General features: G+C 51.2%; 1 protein-coding gene across 1 annotated transcript in view; it reads left to right on the top strand.

Moving 5' to 3' along the window:
- Window positions 1-20,210, top strand: part of COL15A1 (collagen type XV alpha 1 chain) — a 96,433-nt gene that overhangs the window by 18,208 nt on the left and 58,015 nt on the right. Inside the window, exons 3-4 of the mRNA XM_023760342.1 lie at window positions 16,998-17,545; window positions 19,120-19,194. Of these exons, the coding sequence (XP_023616110.1) occupies window positions 16,998-17,545; window positions 19,120-19,194 (623 nt within the window). The remainder of the gene's footprint in view (window positions 1-16,997; window positions 17,546-19,119; window positions 19,195-20,210) is intronic.

The following is a 20,210-nucleotide window of genomic DNA, read 5'->3' as shown; positions in this document are numbered from 1 at the left end:
GCGGCTCTTTAAGAGATTTTATTGACCATGTGGTTGTCAACCACGCCAAAGAATGCAAGAAACACCCAAGGACATGCCTCACTTAGACTTAAAAAATGGCCAGAATTACTCTTCCAAGGTCCTCCCACCATGATGGCCCTCCCACCCCATGGGGCGGGGGTGAGCGTGGGGGTGGGGAATGCATGAGGAGCAGGAATTGTATTGTTCTGTTCCTGGAACCTCCAGGACTGGCCTGTCCCATCCCATCCGATCTTGCCCAGTGGCCCCAGCTCAACTCTAACACCCAGATAGGCCATGAGCAGCCTCCCTGAGGCCTCCAGCCAAATCTCAAGAACCTTAAGAGTAGATAATGGAGAAGGGGAAGCGTATGTGGTTCACATTCCCCACCCAGATCCTTGTTTCAGGGCGGGGGAAGGTGAGCGCAGCTGGAGTTTAGTCTGAAGTCTAAGAGGCCAGTGAGTTTATGAGCGACGCTCCTAACACAGCGGGTGGGTGAGAGCCAAGGGCGGCCTATTGCAGAAGGCTGGTCATTCAAAGCCCTTCTGCTTAAGGGTCAGCCAGAAGGATGGAGAAAGATCTCAGACTCAGAAAAGTTAGCATCAAGCCTCTGTGAGGTTATAAACACAGGTTTCCCTCACTGCCTGAAATGTAGGGCATTTCCATGAACCTTTCATAAGCCGAAATGGTATAAAGTGTAGAAGCAATTACCGTAGGACACATCTTGCTAACGGGTGCACGAAATACTTCGAGATCATGTACAGATGTTCACAGACACAGTTCAAAGCTACGGGCGCTTGATCCCGAGATGCTGAGTGTAGTTGCCCAGGGAAGGAGCTTGGCAGTGCCGCTTGGGTGCGCATTGCTTCCATAGCGCTTGCTGCAAAACAAGTGCTGGGTGCTGTGTTCGCCTTTTTTCATAAAAGCAAAATCCTCTTTGGATTTCTTTCAGTTCGTGTAAACAGGTACTAATGTAGGTCTTTCATAACAGCGAAGTGGCGTTAAACGAACTTTCGAAAAGCAGGGGGTGCCTGTACTGCATTACACAGTCAAGCCTCAGTTCTCAAACGTCTCCCATGTCAAATAATTTGGTTCTCGACCAAGTTGCTCACAGAAGAATATGTCTCGGTTGTCGAACAAATCTTCAATTCTCGACCCCACAACCCTTTCTTGCTGATACCTGCATGATGAGTCATGAGTCTCTCTGGTAACAAACAAAGGAGAGAATGCGCAAGTATGAGTCAGTTTACTGCTAAACCTTGCATTGTTAACATCTCTGGATATTGTGCTGTAAGTATTTATTGACAAATGTCACCCTGACAGAGAAGTAGCAAGCATGCGATAAACTAGTTCACTCACAATGTAGTGTTTCACTTCAGGCAAGTGTTAAAACGCAGGCAAAACCAAACATCATTGGATAGATTTTTAGTGAGACAGAGGCCCAGGGAGCCTGAAGCAAATTCTAGTGGAACAAAGAGACTAGAGCGAGAAAGAGCCCCAGAAGAGCTACCCAATATTTTTATGGAAGGGGACTCCCCTTCCCAACAATAACACCCCTCCATCCCTCCATCCCTCCTCTCCATATTCAGTCATTAATAGCTCTCAACATTAAAGGTAAGTTCTAGTGTGTAAAAATTTTTTTATTTTTTTACTATACATTTCATGTCCTTTTTCTTTTTAAAGTGTTTAAAGATTAAACAATACATTAGACATGTACTGTATACAAGAAAGTTTAAAACAGGGAATCACTTAGGGATCTGGAATGGATTAATTCAATTTACAATATTTCTAACGGGAAAAAATGATTTGGTTTCCAAACAGATAGCTCCTTGAACAGCTTTCCAGAACAAATTAAGTTCAAGAACCAAAGTTCCACTGTACCTTCATCATGGGGATCAGATGAGAATGAGGCTATTAAATGCATATTAAGCTAAATGGTGCTGGTGGGATTACTATGACAATAGCTAGCATTCATTAGAATTCTTTGTGATTGATGATAATAAATACTATATAAGATAAGCATATGATCACTCTTATCTAGAATCTATTAAGCTCATTCCTTCACACGTGCATTATTCACTCATTCATTCATCCATTCATCAGTGCTCAGTTTTTGCTCACCCCAGCCAGGCCCTGTGCTAGAGCGGAGAGGATAGAAGTTGGGAGATATAGAGATGAAATAGAAGGTGATGCATCCTTACCTGGAGGTCTCACAATCAACAGATAACAGAGTAGGGAGGAGGGGATAGAAGTTGGGAGATATAGAGATGAAATAGAAGGTGATGCATCCTTACCTGGAGGGCTCACAGGCCTGTGGGAGACACAAGAGTGAACAGATAACAGAGTAGGGAGGAATGGAACTTCAGGGGGATCTCAGCCAGGGAGGGTTTCTTGGGCAAGATGGTGACTCATTTGTAGGCATCTAGAAGGAGTCCCTCTGAGGCCCAGCTTCTAATGTGGCTGGCGTGGATTTCCCTGCAAGTCTTCAGGTACCTGCCTAATGTGGGGCAGGAGAGCTGGGGAGACAAGGGAAGTCGCCGTCGCTGCCCGCCTGGAAGGCGTGGGCTCCTCCCAGTTAGGACAGGCTTTCCCTGGGGACCAGCTCTCTTGAGACCACAAGCTTCAGAACCCTCGCCCAGACTGTGGGCTGGAGCTCCCAAGCCTCTCTGCATCCGCCAGTGTGGGGCTGCTTGGCTGCCCCACCCCGGCCCTGGGGCCCTCCTGCTGTTAGTGGCATCTACTAACTAGGGGACTCAGCCTCCCATCAGTGTGGCTGGGATGTCCCTCATTTGCTCTGCTATGATTAGAAGGAAGCCCTATCTTGGCTGGGGCTCTGCCTAGGTTTGACTCTGTCCAGTCCTGAGCCAGAGTCTCGGCCCCGCTGCTCTCTGCCTGTTCGTGTCTCCTGTCCATGATTCCCCATAGCTGGCCTCCGTTCCTGCTGGCCACCGACCCTCAGCAGCACGGTGCAGGGCAGATGACGATGAGCGTGCATCATCACCTGGAGGGCTAAAGCCCAGGGGCTGGCCCTCACTGCATAGTTTCAGACTTAGTAGGTCTGGAGTAGAGCCCATGAGTTTGTATCTCTGATCACTTCCCAGGTGATACCGATGCTGCTGGTTCAGGAACCATATTTGAGAAGCACTGGTGTCCTGGTTAAGCAGGTTCCAGGGGAGGTGGGCTATGGAGCTTGAACTCAGGCTGTCCGGGTCCAAATCTTATCTCTGCCCCTTATTGGCTGTGTGGCCTAATATCTCTGCTGCTCAGTCTCCTTGTTTATTTTTTGTTAATCCTCACCCGAGGATGTTTTCCCATTGATTTTTAGAGAGGGTGGAAGGGAGAGGGAAAGACAGAGAGAAACATCAATGTGAAAGAGACACATTGACTGGTTGCCTCCCGCATGCATCCCTACCAGGGCCAGGGATTGAGCCTGAAACCGAGGTACGTGCCCTTGACTAGAATCAAACCTGCGACCCTTCAGCCTGCGGGCCAATGCTCTATCCATTGAGACAAACCGGCCAGGGCTCAAGCTCCTCGTTTATAGAGATAAGAGCACCTTCCTCACTGGGTTATTGTATTAAATGACCCAATCTAGGTCCGACTTGGCAAATGATAAACATTCAGTGAATGTATTAGATTTTTGGCTGCTGCAACAAATCACCACAATCTATTGGCTTAAAACAGAAGAAATTTATTCTTGTGAAGTCTTGGAGGCCAGAAGCCCAAAGTCAAGGTGTCGGCAGGTTCAAGAGGAGAGTCCTCTGCCTCTTCCAGGACCTGGTGGCTGTCAGCATTCCTTGGCACAGGGCGGCATCACTCCAGTCTCTGCCTCCATCGTCACAAGGTCCCCTCCTCCCCTGTCAAATCTGCCCTGTGTGTCTCTTCCAAGGACTTATCGTTGGAGTGTCTACCTGGGTAATCCAGGGTTATCTCTTCACCTCGAGATCCTTTGTTTAATCCTATCAGCAAAAGACTCTTCTTCCAAATAAGGTCACATTAACAGGTTCAATGGACATGGCTTTTGGGAGGCCGTCATTCAAACCACTATAGTCAACACGGGCCATTGTTATCATAGTTTAGTTGCTGCCGCTCCCAGCAGCTGCCGTTAGGCGTGAGTTGGGGGATGGAGTGGGGTGCCGCACCAGTTTTCCAGGTTTCAGCTCCTCGGGGTTGGCCCCGTTTTACTAAACCCATTGCCAGGCTGGGGCAGGAAACTCTGCTTATGAAGTTATATCGGCCACATTATAGCACTTCAGTCCGTTCAGATTTCACTAATCTGAGAAGAAAAACAAAAAGCACGCTCAGCCCCAGGCCCCTGTTGGGAGCCCCCTGTCCGTGTTGTTTCTTACACCTGGGCAGGCACACCTGACGGAGCATTTTCACATTTGACCCTCACTGCAACCTAGTGAAGGAGGTGGTATTTCCCCATTTTGCAGGTGAAGAAGCTGAGGCTGAGAGGGAAGATTGCCGGAAACTACCCTTCATGGCAATTATAGACAATAGTTTGGGGGAGAGAAAAAATGTTGTCATTCATAATAACCACAGTAACCACAGCCACTATACTTTATTAACTGTATGCTTTTGCTAGGCTCTCTGCTCAGTATTTTCTGTCTACTCTCTCAGGTTATTTTCAAAACTCTCTCCAGAAGTAGGGGCATTGTTCCTATGTTACAGATACAGAAACTGAGACTCAGATAGGTGAAGTGTCTTGTCCAAAGTTGCATAGCTTTTCTGTGCTGAGCTGGGATTTGAAACTAGAGCTGGCTGAGTCTTTCTCCCCAACGCCATGCTGCTGGGAGATCCTTTTCCCAGCTCTGAAAATATGTCAGGTCTGCCAAAATGAGAGCAGTGGCTGCCAGGTGGCCAGCACGACCAGAGCTCCAACCCTTCCAGACCTGCTCAGAAGATGAAGGCCGTGAGAGACCATCTCTTGCTGCAGTGGAGCTCTGTTCCTGATAGCTAAAGGGCGGTGCTGAGCGAGGTGGTCAAGACAATGGGAATAGAGAGGCAGATGTGCCCCAGGTCAGGGAGGGCTGCCATGATCAGGGTGTGTTCCCTGGAGTGGGTCAGCCTTGGGTTGAGGTGACACTGCTGGAGAGGAGCAGAGAGAGACTCACTTTTTGCATCAGACAGATGAGGGTTTCAATCACCAGTTCTGAGACCCAATAGCTGTGTTCCTGTGGACAAGCTACTCAACTTCTCTGTGCCTCTGTTCCCTCATCTGTAGGTTGGGAACAGTGAGACTAGGGTTGTTGTAAAGAATCCAGGCTGTGAATTAGCGTCACCGAGGCAGCTGTGCAGACTCGCCATGCCCACGCCACTCCTGGACCAGCTGACGCAGCATCTCTCGGGGTGGGCCTGGCATTGGTGTGTTGAAACATCTCCTGATCTGTGCAGCCAGGGTTGAAACCACTGCTCTGCAGGTAAAGTACTTGGTGCCCTGGACACAGTAAGGGCTCAACACACAGGAGCTACTAGTATGCGACTACTCATACATTCATAAAATTAGCATCTATCGGGCACCTACCTGTGCCAGCTTCTGTGCCAAGCCCCAGGTAGCGCCTGTCCAGGTCAGCTGTTCCTATTTATTGATCAGCCACGTCTAGCACTGCTTCCAAGAAAATGAGTTCATTGGGCTCAACACTTGAAGACATGAGCCAAATTTGATATTCGGAGGTTTTACTGACAAGAAGAAAATATAGAAAACATACCCACATCAGAGAGACTGAAACTCTGTGTGTAGGAAGTGCAATCAGCGCTCTCCAGACCATTACAGAGGCATCTAGGGAAGAAGGAGTGGGCTGCACACTCTCTGTGGGCCACTGGGCAAATGCCTTCCCCGCAGCGCCCCCAATTCCGCATTCGTTACGTGGAAGGGGTTCAGTGGGTTGATTGTAACTGCAGGTGTGTTTCTTCACATGCGGCTGTAATCGGAACCCAATATTAACCAAATTTGGTGTGAGGGCGTGTATGAGGGCAGGTAAGTGTGCATGAACGTGTGAGAGCATGAGAAAGTATCCGTGAATGGACGTGTGTGTGTGAGTCGGTGTGAGTGTGAGCATGTGAAGGTGTCAGTGAGCATGAGTGTGGGATGAGTGTGGGTGAAGATGTGTGTTTCTGTGTGTTATGCGTGTGTGTTGTGAATAGGCAAAAGTATTCTATGAGTGTGTTTTTACGAGTGTGAATCTGTGTGTGAGTGTGTGTTAGGGGGCCCAGGGGCAGGCCTTCTCCTCAGTCTCCCCTCCCCTTGCCCGTGGCCCCCTCTCTGCCCCTCCCCCTGGCCCTGGGAAATGCAGTTTGAAACCCTCTGGTCCAGCGTCTACACTGACCCTGCCTGCCCAGGTTCCCTGCCCCCTTCCAGTACCGAGCCTGGAGGTTTTCAGGAGCCACGAGTTGTCGGGTGTCCCCTTCCAGCAGGTCATCGAGTGTTCCTGTCTGGCACCCCTCGTGTGCCCCCGACAGGCCCCTTTCCCCCCTGGCCCGTTTTCCATGCGTTTTCCTCGCGGAGCCCTGGCCAGCCCTCCAGAGCCGCCTGCTGGGGAATGACTCATTCCAGCTGATGTCATCCTCAGGATTCAAGGCCCTGGTCACACTCAAAGAGTCCTTGTTCCCCCGATGGAAAAGGAAGGCCCATAAAGCCAGAGCAGTTGACTACAGCGCTCTTCCCAGATGCCCGTGGCTGCTCACGTCTGCTCACACCTGCCGGCTTTAGCCGTGCCACGTGGGGCAGTGCGCGTGGTCCCCGAGATGGGTCCAGACCCAGGTCCTCAGAACAGAGGTTTGGGCAGGGGGCAAAGGAGGGTTCTGAAGACCCTCCCCTCAGCAAGACAGCAAGACCCACCCATGCTTCCTGAGGCCTGTGTGACTCGCACGGGAGCCAATTAGGGGGGTGGTGGCGAGCAGACCTGGGTCTCAGAATGAGGTGTCAGACCACACTCTCTCCAGACTGACCTCCGCAGTTCCCTAGTCGCTGGGACTCCTTATCTGATGATATTATTAGTCCTTTCAGCGGCTTGAGGGGAACTGGCAAGGGTGTGCGCGTGCCTGGCCCAGAGCCAGCCGGGCCCAGTTCGCCAGGACTCACACTGGGTCCTGAGTATTCTGGGCACAGCCCCCATTGCGTTGTCCATTCTCCCAATGATGCTGTGAGGTGACATGTTCAGGATCATAGACAGTTAGTGTCAGACCCAGGACTCAAGCCTGGGTCTGTCTGACACCCATGCCTTAGGGGTTAACCCTTACCTGTGGCTGCCAACTGGAGAGGGCACCAAACTCACCCAGGCCGGGCCCTGGAAGACCCTGTGTCCATAGGGTCAGGCAGGAAGAGCAGAACTTTGACTTTTTAAAAGCTCCCCAGGTGACCCTGATGTGTGGCCGGGGCTGGAATGGTCACACCATGCTATACTATCGATTGAGGTTTGAATCCAGACTCCAATTGCTTATTATGCTCATGACCTTGGAGCAGAAATTAACTTCTCTGAGCCTCGATTTTCCAACCTGTAAAATGGGCATAATAAAATTATCTACCTCATAGAGAATCAGTAGTGAAGATGGAATGATTGGCAGAAAGCTCTTTGGGCGGTGCCTGTCACACAGCAAGCCCACAGCAAGCTGCGGGTTCATTGTTTCTTGTCATTCATCCATAGGTCACCCTTGGCTGGGGACTGTGAGGTGAGTCTGCAAGGTCCATGCCCAGTAGCCCATCTCTAATCATAACAGACAAGGAAGGGGACTGACCACCAGACTGAAGTGAGGGTGTTAGCGTGGAGGGATGGACAGGAACTATGGGGACCCAGGGATGTGCAACCCCTTCTCTCCCAGGTCACAAGGGAAGCCTGGGAGGCAGTGGGCTGTAACGGGCAGAGCCCAGCGTTGGGTCTTCAGTGCTGGCTCCTGCCCTGGGGCCTCGAGTGAGTTAGTCCCCTCCCTGGGGCTTGATTCTTTCCTCTGTGAAATGAGAGCATGGTCCCTGCCTTGCCCTCCTCCTGGAGGAAGGAACAGGTGAAAGGATGCTTTGGAAACCGGAGAGGATGTTGGGTGGGTACCTTCCTACTGGGGCTCTCAGCTGGGCCCCGCTCTTCCAGCTGCTGGGCAGGGCAGCCAACTGTAGGACCCACACCTTGCCGGGCTTTGCCCACCTCCAGCTCCTTTCAGAAACATCCTATTCTCAGTTTAGGCCAGAGACGAGAGAGAGAGAGAGAGAGAGAGAGAGAGAGAGAGAGGAGGGAGGGGAGCTCACACAGTAAGTTCATTGAGCAGGAAAATTCCTATGCTATATATGAAAACCGGAAAAGGGAAGGAGGCGGTCTAAGTTTACATGTAGAAAAATACTCTTCTGTAGTTTGGAAAAATGAGGTCTTTCATTGTTGGCAAGCCCAGGTCTCCCTTCTAGGTTGATCCAGGATTTTTGCCCTGGCAGGGAAACGGTTCTTTTTCTAAGAAATGCATTGGTGGTAGGTTTTTCTAAGAACCTCTTGCAGCTTTACTGGGTGCAGACGGACCCCATGCAGCATAAAATCTGTTGTGTTCACTTTCCTCGGGAAGGGAGTCAGGTAGAGCCCAGAGCCTCTGGGACTCCAGCCTGGGTGGGGTGATGTCTCCTTTTAGGCGGAGCTGTGACATTTTCCTGGGCACATCACTCCCTGCCTCTGGCCAGACTGCTCTGTCCAAAGCCAAGTGGGAGGGCTGGGTTTGTCCTGATCGCTGTTGGAGTCATTCCTTCCAGGCCCGAGGCTGTGGGCTGAAGGAACCACAGTTAAGGGTGATTAGAGAAATTAGATGGGAGATGAGGAAAATGCAGAATTGGAGGCTCTCCGACCTAGCAAGGGCCTTGGGAAACCATCTAGTCCAAGCCTCTCGTTTCAAAGATGAGGAACCTGAGGCTCAGCGAGGAGAGGGACTGTGCCTCCCAGGCTGGCCCATCGCTCTGTGCAATATCTGAGAGACCATGATGTGGAAGTTGAGGCTTACTTGTGTACAGTCCCAGAAGGCAGAGCTAGGCCCAGCCAGGTAGGTGGGAGCTACAGGGAGATATGCCGGAGCTCACCAGGAGAAAGAGCTCCGAAGACTTAGCAGCTGGAAGAGCTGGGCCCAGCTGAGAGCCCCAGTAGGAAGGTACCCACTTCACTCCAGACCTCTCTCTCTCTAATTCTGTTGCAGGGACCCCCCACCCCACCCCCTTCATCTCCCAAGTTTCCCCAGGCACAAACTGAGTATCCCTCCAAGCTGCAACCCTTCCTTGGTTTTCTTGAAGGTGCAGTTCTCCATATGGCCGCCAGGGGCCACTGCCATGCACAATCTGTCCAGCAGGGGCCAGCATTGCTGTGGGGGGAGTAAGCTCTCCAGCAGTGGGGATGTGCAAGCATAAACCAGATGGCCTTTCAGTGGGTGTATGGCAGAGGAAACGCCTTTTTTAGATGGTGAGCTGCTCTTTGTGTATAGAGTCTAAGGCTTGCTGAACTTTCCAGGGAGGTGGGAGGAAGGGAAGACATGGGCCAGGAGGTCTGACTTTGGTACAACTAGAGTCTCAGGGGCCACCTCCCTGTAGGGGTATCCAAAGGGAAGGGAAAGAACAGTCCTGAGAAGATGCAACAATGTCCCCTCCCAGGCAGGACAGCCTAAGGAGGAGCAAAGAGGAGGGACACGGAGGTGGGTTCTCTGTGGCTCCCTAGCTCATGCTGCTGGCAGCAAGAGAGGTAGTGGGAACCTCCTCTCTATGCAGGGACTGAGTTTACAGAAACCCAGGCCAGAGTGGCCCTGCTGGGGTCCCCAGGGCAGTCACCCCAACTTTGCCTGTGTACCCTTAGTCTGTTGGCTCCGCCCCCTGGCCATAGCAGCATGGGGTCCTCTGGACCTCCTGATCCTGCCCCCAGGGAACACACCAGCCAGTTCGAAGCAGTCAGCGTAGCGTGCCCCTAGTAAAGCTGACTGAAGTGTCCTGTAGGCCTTCACCAGGGGCACCTTTTGTTTTCTCAGGCAGCTGGTGTAGGAAAAGGACAGGACGGGAGGCAGGCACCTGGATTCTAGTCCCGACTTGGCCCTGCGTGACCTCAGACTTGCACTCCAGGCCTCTCTCTCTAATTCTGTTGCAGGGACCCCCACCCCCACTCCCACCCCCCTCTCCCAAGTTTCCCCAGGCACAGACTGAGTATCTCTTCAAGCTGCAACCCTTCCTTGGTTTTCTTGAAGGTGCAGTTCTCCATATGGCCGCCAGGGGCCACTGCCATGCACAGTCCTGGGATGTCCTCAGCCCCTCAGGTTCTGCTTGTCTGGCTTCTCCTTGTTGACCCTTAAATTCTAACAAGCGGGAGCACTGGGCTGGGTCCTGGATGTCATCTGAAAGCTGGAGCTTTGCAAAGCCAGATAGAGTTCCCTGGGAGGTCAGACTCCAAAGCCCAGGACCCCACCGATGGACAAGCTGAATCAGCCCATTACACAGAACGAGAAACTGAGGCCCAACTGGGGAGGAGAGACGCCAGATATCTTGGAGTCCATAGAGGAGGAGAAGAGGGGGGTGTTTCCACCAGTTATTCACCTCCTTTGGGCGGGTCGCTGTTGTCTGTGTGGAAGCAGAGCCCGAGCCCTGCCTTGTTTGTTTCTTTATTGCTAGGATTTTGTCCTAGCTTCCATGGAAACTGGCTTTGGACCCCTAGGAGGAAAGTCGCATGCTGCGGTGACTACTCAGATTTTCCCTTTCCTGGTCCATCTCTGAAGCAGTCTGATTCCTCTCCCTGTGCCCTTGGGAGGGGCCGCCCCAGAGAGGTGCTCTGGAACCGAAGTCTTTAGGGGAATGAAGCCCAGTGGCGTCTGTCTGTCCCCTTTCCTTCGGCCACTTTGCTGAGTGCCTGCTTTGTACCAAGCCCTGATGGGGGTGATGCCTGTGGCTCTGTGTGTAGGGCAGGGGTGGGACGCTGGTGTCTTGGGCTGCAGCTGAGTGAGCCTGGAAAGAATCAGCTGTGAGAATATGGGGAAGGCTGTTACTAATAGAAGAAACAGCGTGAGCATAGACAGAGACAGGGAAAGGGGGAGGGGGAGGATGAGGAGATGAAGCAGAGGGTGTCTCGAATGGGATTTCGACCTCATCCATGAAGGCTTGGAACTTTGAGTAGATGACTGCTAGCTGGACACCTGGACCGTGAGCTTCCTCACCACCTGCATTCTAGGTTCATCTCCATATCCCAGCATCACACAAGGCACGATGTGGGGGCTTTATAAATGTTATCAGATCAATGAATTGGAAAAGTATGTTGAAGAACCCCATTGTAAATAAAGCTATCCCTACGCATTAATGGCATGAGATTGAGACGGAGGTCAGATTCAGCCCCAGGAGGCGTTTTAAGGGCACTGAAAACACATAGACTATGTCAGAGTGGATGCAGCTCTGAGAGTCTATCTTGTATGACTCCTTGATACACAGATGGGGAAACTGAGGTCAGGGAGGGGAAACAGTTTGCCAAAGAGCACAGATAGAGTCAATGGAAGAGCTGGGGCTCCCCTGAAGAGTCCTGCCTCCCCTGCCTGGACCCCCTGCTGCCCCATGGCTGTGTGCATCCTCGGGAGCCTCTGGGCCCGTGGACCGGGCATCCTGGGGATGGCAGGGAGCCTGGAGCATGCAGTGAGGTCCTCGTTAGACCTGGGACCTCCAGCCTGACCTCACTAACCTTTATCGGGGCTTCAGGCTCTGCCTGGCGCTTCCCATGAGCTATGCATTTTAGGAATATTATTTTACTCAAGTTACACAATGTCCTCTGAGGTAGGTACTATTATCTGGGAGAAGTGTGGTGCCCTCCCATGAAGGGCCCCGAGGTTCCTGAGGCCAGAGTTCTATGATCAGTCCCCAACCAGCATGCCCCCCCCAGCCTGCCCCTCCAGGAGGGTAGGCTGTCTTCCCACCAGCTGTGATCTCCACCCCCACCCCACCCCTTCCCGCCCAGCACGGAGCCATTCGAGGACAAGCCTATAGACCAAATGCTAGGCCTGTTTGTCTTGGCGCTGGCTTCTCTCCCCTCCCCTCCCTGGTGGCTGCCTGAGCAGGTGGCCCTTCTGCCAGAGGCCAAGGGTAAATGAGCCAGCAGGCCCAGGTGCAGCCCTCAGCACAGGTCACTCCAGGCCAGGGGTTGCTCCCCGCCACTGGACAATGCCGTGGGACAATGTGTGTGGAGGGAGGTGGGGCTGCTGAGAGCAGGGCTGTGCTGACTTGGGCTTCCTCTAGATTCGTGGCTGGGCTCCCTCTGTGGCCGACCCAGTGGAAATAAGGTCTTGCAGCTGGTGCCTGCGCACTAAGTCTCCCCGAGCAAGTCAGGCCTGGGCGGCAGGGGCACCCGCTCAGGAGACCTGTGACTGCAAGTCCCCCCAGGCAGAACCACACCTCCCTCTGTCCATCCTTTAGATGCTCCCTCTGCTGCTTCCTGGTTGCGTCTCCTGGTGATGGAGCGCTCTTCCTGACCCCCGTCTCCCTGTCTGTTAAACCAGGGTAGATTTGGGATTATTTTTTTAAAGCAGAATCTGTCTGGGACCAAGAATTCCCAGAATTGCCACGTGGAAGCCCGGGCTGTATTGCTTAAGCAGGCGTCCCGGTGGGAATGTTTCGGCCCCTGCCCCCGATCCCCTAAACCCCCACCTGTCCCTGGGACACCCTGGACGCCACCTGCAAATAAATGACCGCGTGAGAGGCTCTGGCCCATTGCTCCTGGTGGAACCTCCCATCCCCCAAGCCCGGGTCAGCCCTGCGGAGGAGCTCCCCCTCCTGTTCTCAGTGGGGGAGAGAGGGGAACTGGAGAGAAAGTTTTCACCGGGCCAAAGGAAGGAGAAAGCGGGCTGTCAGCAGGGTGCTCCGGGTTTTGTTTTGCTTTTATCTTTAAACTGTGGAGGGAGAATAGAAATCTCAGTGGGGTGTTTGCTTTTATTTCTATTTCTTTTCACTCTCCATCCTCCCTCCCCCCCCCCCCCACTTATACAGAGATGGGCTATATCTGAGTGAGTAAAAGCAAGAAGAGAAGGTTTTGTAATGTGTAAAGGGGGATGGAAGGAGTGAATATCTTTGAGAATATGTCAATGTCTTTATTTTTCACACCATGTACAAGTAGAAAAGTCTGATAGTGATTCTATTCTGTACCTTGTTTACCTAATACATCTTGTGGATTGTTTCATGTTAATAACTAAGGAATCACACCTTTTTCTTTTTAATCCTCACCCAAGGATATGTTTATTTTTTAATATATTTTATTGATTTTTTACAGAGAGGAAGGAAGAGGGATAGAGAGTTAGAAACATCGATGAGAGAGAAACATCGATCAGTTGCCTCCTGCACACCTCCTACTGGGGATGTGCCCGCAACCAAGGTACATGCCCTTGACTGGAATCGAACCTGGGACCCTTCTGTCCTCAGGCCGACGCTCTATCCACTGAGCCAAATCAGTTAGGGCAAGGATATGTTTATTGATTTTAGAGAGAGAGGAAGGGAGAGAGAGATAAACATTGATTGGTTGCTTCCCATACACTCCCCAACTGGGGATAGAGCCCAACCTGGGTATGTGCCCTGATTAGAAATCGAACCCTCATCCTTTCATTGTATGGGACGATGCCCCAGCCAACGGAGCCACCTGCCCGTAGCTGGAATCATATCTTTTTAAAAAATATATATATTTTTATTTTAGAGAAGAAGGGAGAGGGAGAGAGATTTAGGAACATCAATGATGAGAGAGGTCATTGATCAGCTGCCTCCTGCCTACCCCACATTGGGGACAGAGTCTCAGGCGCTGACCTGGAATCAAACCGTGACTCCTGGTTCATGGGTCGATGCTCAATCACTGAGCCACTCCAGCCGGGCTGGGATCACAACTTTTTAAAGGCTGCATTGTATTTCATTGTAGGGATAAATAAATAAAAACTTGTTATTTATTTAACCGTTCCCAAAGATGGACACTTCTATACATTTCAAACCATGTTGCAATGAATATTCTTGATCATGCTTCACATTGCACTCATGTAACTTTATCTGTTAAAACATTCATAGGGGTGTCATTACTGGATCGGAGAGTACCTGTGCACTTGTGATTTGGATAAATATCGGCAAAGTGCTTCCCACAGATGTTACACCAATTTCTCCCCCGCCCCCGCCCCCGCTCCCCAACCCAGCATGGCATGAGATGGCCTGTGTCCTCCAGCCCTTGCCAACTCCGCATGTTAGCCAGTATTCTATCTTCACGAGCTGATAGAGAAAGAAAGGGTATATCTTTGTAGTCGTAACTTACGTTTCTCTCATTCTGAGTGAGGTTGACTGTCTTTTCCTGTGTTTAGGAGCCATTTTTATTTCTTTTGCTGTGGAAAGAATTTCTTATTCTTTGCCCATTTTTCTCTTGGGTTGTTGCCCTCCTGCTTACTCGTTGGCTTCGTGTATCTGGATAATTACTTTGTGGTTTGTAATATATGTAGCAAATATTTTTGTCCAATTTGGGGATTTTATTTTACATTGTGGGGATTTTTATTTTGCTCTCCGAAATTTTAAAAATTTCTATGTCGTTAAATTTAACCAGATTCATCCATCATTTTATTTATGCCTTCTGAGGTCTGTCGTACTTTAGTTAATCTCTGTTTTAATGTATGCTCCAAACTGGAGAGAAAAAACTTTGGGTTGAGAATCGGATCTGAGTTCGTAGCCAGCAAACCCCTTCCTTCTTTGAACCTCACTTACACCTTCTGTAAAAGGAGCGGGTTGGACTTCATTCATTCATTCATCAGCACTGGGCCGGGTGCTGGGAACACAGAGATGAATGGTGTGGGCCTTGTCTTCATGGTCCAATGGTGAGAGAGACACGTCCCCCAAGAGTGAAATGCAGTGTGCTGGGGGCTATGGTGGAGGACCCAGTGTGCATCTAATACAGCCTCAGGAAGGGGAGGAGGGGTGTAGGTGTAGGAGGTGAAACAAGGTATTTCAAGGGAGGTGAGATCAGGCTGAGTCTTGATGGAAAGGAGTTATCCTGGCAAAATAACTGAGTGGTGAGGCTGGGTAGGGTGGGTGACAGAGGGGCAGCATTCAAGGTAGAAGGAGGACCTGCAGCAGCATGAGGCACTGGAGGGGAATAAGAAATCAACGTGATCTCTGGAGTTGGAAAGCCTGTGGGCCTCACCCAAGTCACATCCCCCTGCCTCCCCTACATGTTGGCAAGAACGCACTGCTGGCGGGCATGTAAAACGGTACAGGGGCATCTTAAACGTTCTCACCACAAAAAAAGGAATGATGATTACCTGACATGGCCTAGGTCAGGGGTCCTCAAACTTTTTAAACAGGGGGCCAGTTCACTGTCCCTCAGACCGTTGGAGGGCCGGACTATAGTTAAAAAAAAAACTATGAACAAATTCCTATGCACACTGCACATATCTTATTTTGAAGTAAAAAAACAAAATGGGAACAAATACAATATTTGTATTTGCATGTGGCCTGCGGGCCGTAGTTTGAGGACCACTGACCTAGGTGTTAGCTAAAGCTAAGGTGGAAATCATATTGCACTACATAAGTGTGTCAAAGCAACACATTACATACACCTCAAAGATACACAATGCTATATGTCAATTATGTCTCAATAAAAGATGGCACAGTTGCTTCAGGGAACATTTTATTTATTATTTATTTGTGTTTTAATCCTCACCCCAGGATATTTTCCCACCCATTGATTTTTAGAGAGAGTGGAAGGGAGGGGGAGAGACGGGGAGAGAGGGAGAGAAACATGAATGTAAGAGAGATGCATCAATTGGTTGCCTCCCACACACACCCCAACAGGGAATGAGCCTGTAATCGAGGTATGTGCCCTGACCGGAATCAAACCCGGGACCCATCAATCTGCAGCCAACGCTCTAACCACTGAGCAACCAGTGAGGGCTTTCAGGGAACATTTCAGCAACATTCAGTGAAGTTGTGAGTGTATATCCCCTTATCACCCAATAATCCTACCCCCAGATGGTGGAATTACCTGTGCAGGCAAACACACACGAGGAGACATGTCTAAGAAAGTCCATAGCAGTAGTGTTTGTCATATGATGGAAACCCCACTTTCCATCCACGGAAAGCTATTATGGCTCTTTGCACCGTAGAGCACTGTCGTTAAAACATAAGTCACACAGCCCTGTTCATCAACAAAGACAAACCTCAAAAATACAGTGAGAGAAAAAAGTGCCAGAAGAGTACATGCGGCTTGCCAACGTGTACATGGGGTTTAGAGACGTGCCGTGGTCCCACACTGTGTTAGAGACACGTCCTCACCTAAGGAACACGTAGAGTCTGCGTGTGGGTGGGCACTCCACGTCCCCCCGGGGCTGCCTCTTGGGCATGGCAGGGGGAGAGGACTGGAGAGTTCATGAGAGCTCCGGCTGAATTGGTATTTTCTTTCTTAAGTCGGGGGGCGTGGGGAGAGCACATGCTTGTTTCTCATGTTATTCTTTTTTTTTTTTTTTTAATATATTTTATTGATTTTTTACAGAGAGGAAGGGAGAGAGATAGAGAGTTAGAAACATCGATGAGAGAGAAACATCGACCAGCTGCCTCCTGCACATCTCCCACTGGGGATGTGCCCGCAACCCAGGTACATGCCCTTGACTGGAATCGAACCTGGGACCTTTCAGTCCGCAGGCCGACGCTCTATCCACTGAGCCAAACCGGTTTCGGCTCTCATGTTATTCTTTAAAGAAATTAAAAAATGTATTTCTTTTACCCAGTATTTCCCCCCATTATCATTTCAACATGTAACCCATGTAAACATTATTAATGAAGTATTTTGCATTCCTTGGTCTAAACTAAGTACTGGAAATTGGTATTTTACACGATGAGACCTCTCAGTGGGGGCAACCACCCTTCAGGAGCTCGCTGACCACACGTGGCTAACGGCTGTTACACTGTACGGTGCAGGTTAACACGCCTCCGGTAGAGGTCATCTCAGGTGACCTCTACGGTTCCAAGCATCGCTGAACATATATGTGAAATGTGGCCTCTCTCTCCCTCCCTGCAGAACCGGCTTCCCAGGCCCACGTGGACCTCATGGAGATCATTGGTCTCCCGCTGTCCCCATCCGTGTCCTTCGTCACAGGCTATGGTGGCTTCCCAGCCTACAGCTTCGGGCCTGGCGCCAACGTGGGCCGCCCGGCCAGCGTCCTCATCCCGCCCACCTTCTTCCGGGACTTTGCCATCAGTGCCATCGTGAAGCCCGGCAGCGACCGAGGCGGCATGCTCTTTGCCATCATGGATACCCACCAGAAGGTCATCCACCTGGGCCTGCAGCTCTCGGCCGTGGAGGACGGCCACCAGCGGGTCATCCTCTACTACACAGAGCCCGGCTCCGCCGTGTCCCGGGAGGCTGCCGCCTTCTCCGTGCCCGCCATGACCCACAGGTGGAACCGATTTGCCGTGATGGTCGAGGGCGAGGAAGTGATCCTCCTGGTGGACTGCGAGGAGCACAGCCATGCCCCCTTCCAGCGGTCCTCCCGGGCCTTGGTTTTCGAGCCCACGACCGGGCTCTTCGTGGGCAGTGCAGGAGCCAGGAAGCTGGAGAAATTCATCGTGAGTCCAAGCCCTGCACATCAGGGAGGCCGCTGGACACTGTGTAGCAAACATGAGCGAATATGCTTGTTATTATTTTATCCCTATGTCCTCCAAGAGGCATGCATGCACGGTGGGAAAAACGCTAGGCTGGAACCCAATACCTGGATCCCAGTCCTGAGTTTGCAGTGTATCCTGATGGGTTAGAGTCTAACCCAGTGGTCGGCAAACTCATTAGTCAACAGAGCCAAATATCAACAGTACAACGACTGAAATTTCTTTTTTTTAAAAAATATATTTTATTGATTTTTTACAGAGAGGAAGGGAAAGGGATAGAGAGTTAGACACATCGATGAGAGAGAAACATCGATCAGCTGCCTCCTGCACACCTCCTATTGGGGATGTGCCCGCAACCAAGGTAAATGCCCTTGAGCAGAATCGAACCTGGGACCCTTGAGTCCGCAGGCCAATGCTCTAACCACTTGAGTCAAACCGGTTAGGGCTTGAAATTTCTTTTGAGAGCCAAATTTTTTAAACTTAAACTATATAGGTAGGTACATTTTTATTAACTTAATTAGGGTACTCCTAAGGCTTAGGAAGAGCCACACTCAAGGGGCCAAAGAGCCGCATGTGGCTCGAGAGCCGCAGTTTGCCGATCATGGGGTTAGACGTGGGTCCCCCGAACCTCTTTGTGTTCTCTTATCTGGAAGTGGGGAGAAGACACCCTACGTCATGGGGTGGTAGAGTCAACTGAGATGGCACTTGGTTCATTTATAAGAAGAGGAGGGTTTGCTAGAGCCTTCGGTGGTGTGTGTCTTTGGAGAGTGGCCGATGCAGTGATTTCTGCAGAGGGTGCCACAAGCTGGAATGCCTGAGGGAGAGAGCTTCTCTCTCTCCTTTTGGACAGTGTGCCCTGAAAAAATGTCAGAAAACTGACTTTACCGTCAGAATGGGCTATAATGAACAAGCCATTCTAAAGAAAACCCTACGTTATTTAGGCAGCCCGTGGACTGACTTTGGGCTTACTGATGTGAGACAGGACTGTGGGGTGGAGTTTGGGTTTACCTGTGGTGTGCTGGAAGACTGAGATTTTTAAGAAGTGAAAATCCAGTGAACAACTTTTAAACCCTCGCTCTGGGTGGGTTGTGGAGAATGAGGTGTCGGGCGTGGGGAGAGGAGGAAAGTGTGGAGGGAGGGAGGCGGGCTGGCAGCTCTTCTTGGGGCGAGGCTTCCAGCCGAGAAGCATCCGGCCGCAGGGGAAAGACCCGTCTGGAGAGGGAGACTGCATGTAGGGGCTGCCCCTGACAAGTTGGAGACCTGGGAGCAGCTAGGAGGCCGCCGTGTGAGTCTGTGCTTTGAACACAGTACTCCCCGAGGGGCTCTCCAGACAGTGGGGCTCAAATTACATTGGCTCAAGCAAAGACACCCCCCCCCCCCATAAATGAGCACGGGCCTAGGGGTGGCTTGGTTTACTTGTCACGGCCAATACTACCCTGTCACTGGTTCTTCTCCGTTACAAAAACAATCATGTTTCCACTGATGGTTGTACTATAAACGTGCAAGCGGTGGCTTCTGACCTCTCTGCTTTTCCCCAGGGCTCCATACAGCAGCTCACCATCCACTCCGACCCCAGGGCTCCTGAGAAGCGATGTGAAGCCGAAGAATCCTCGGTGAGCTCCATCCTCTTCCCCCGCCCCCCCATCCACCCCATACAGTGGGCCCTGCAGCCCCAACAACCCATCTGCCAGGGCAAGGCTGGGTGCCCAGGCAATTCTTCATCCCCAACGTCATGGAGCCTCTAAAATCTCTCATCTTGGCAAGTGCTGCCTCAAGTCCTATTTTGGGCTTTTGGGCTTTATTTTATGATTTTTAAGAGCTTCAGCCATCTCTTTGGTGTTTGTGGGGGGTTGTGTTTTTTTCTAAGGCGTTAGGTGTTTCTGCAGCTGAGGCTGTCAGTGGCCTGGTTTCCAGACTTCCTGCCAAGAAAGGGTGTCAGGATTCTAAAATCGAAGCTAAAACTCTAAGACACCCTGGGTGTAAATTCCTCTAAGAGTGAGCCTAAATTTAGCTTTTATGCTTGGCAAATGAATCAGTTCCTGAGTTGGAAGTGGGGTGGTGGGCCGGGGAGAAAAAAGATAGGTCCTTTCCCCCTTCCTCCCTCTGTTCCTTCATCCCTGCCTTCACGGGATACTGAGCACCTGCCAGGTGACAGACCTGGGGGGATGCCGGAGGTGAAGGGATAAACCACACCTACCACCCAACTCCAGGGACAGTGCAGGAAGGTGAGGGAGGAGCAGCCAGAGCAGGTCAGGGAGGAGTCAGTGCCTGACCAATGACAGGCGAGTGGTGGTGAGAGGAAGAGGAAAAGGCCTTCCAGGCAGAAGCCATACATGATGCAGGGCATCCATAGCATGATGCAGAGCGTGGCAGAGCCCTAGACTATCTGTTCCTCTTTGGATGGTATCAACCCTCAAACAAAACACGAGTTGATTTCATTCCGTTAGTGAAGACGGCCGCCGCTTAGCTGGAAAGCCTCCCCAGGTGGGGTTGGCTCTGTGAGCATGTCCGCACTCCCGAGGCCGAGGCCGGGGTCCAGGCCCGCATGTCTGTGAGCTGAAGAGAGGGAAGCCGCACGTGTCCGTGTGCCTTCCTCGATGCATTGCTGTGACTATTGGAAAAAATATTT

This window comes from Myotis lucifugus, unplaced genomic scaffold (genome assembly GCF_000147115.1).
Source record: "Myotis lucifugus unplaced genomic scaffold, Myoluc2.0 scaffold_180, whole genome shotgun sequence".
Lineage (NCBI taxonomy): Eukaryota > Metazoa > Chordata > Mammalia > Chiroptera > Vespertilionidae > Myotis > Myotis lucifugus.
This window is presented reverse-complemented; position numbering and strand designations above follow the sequence as displayed.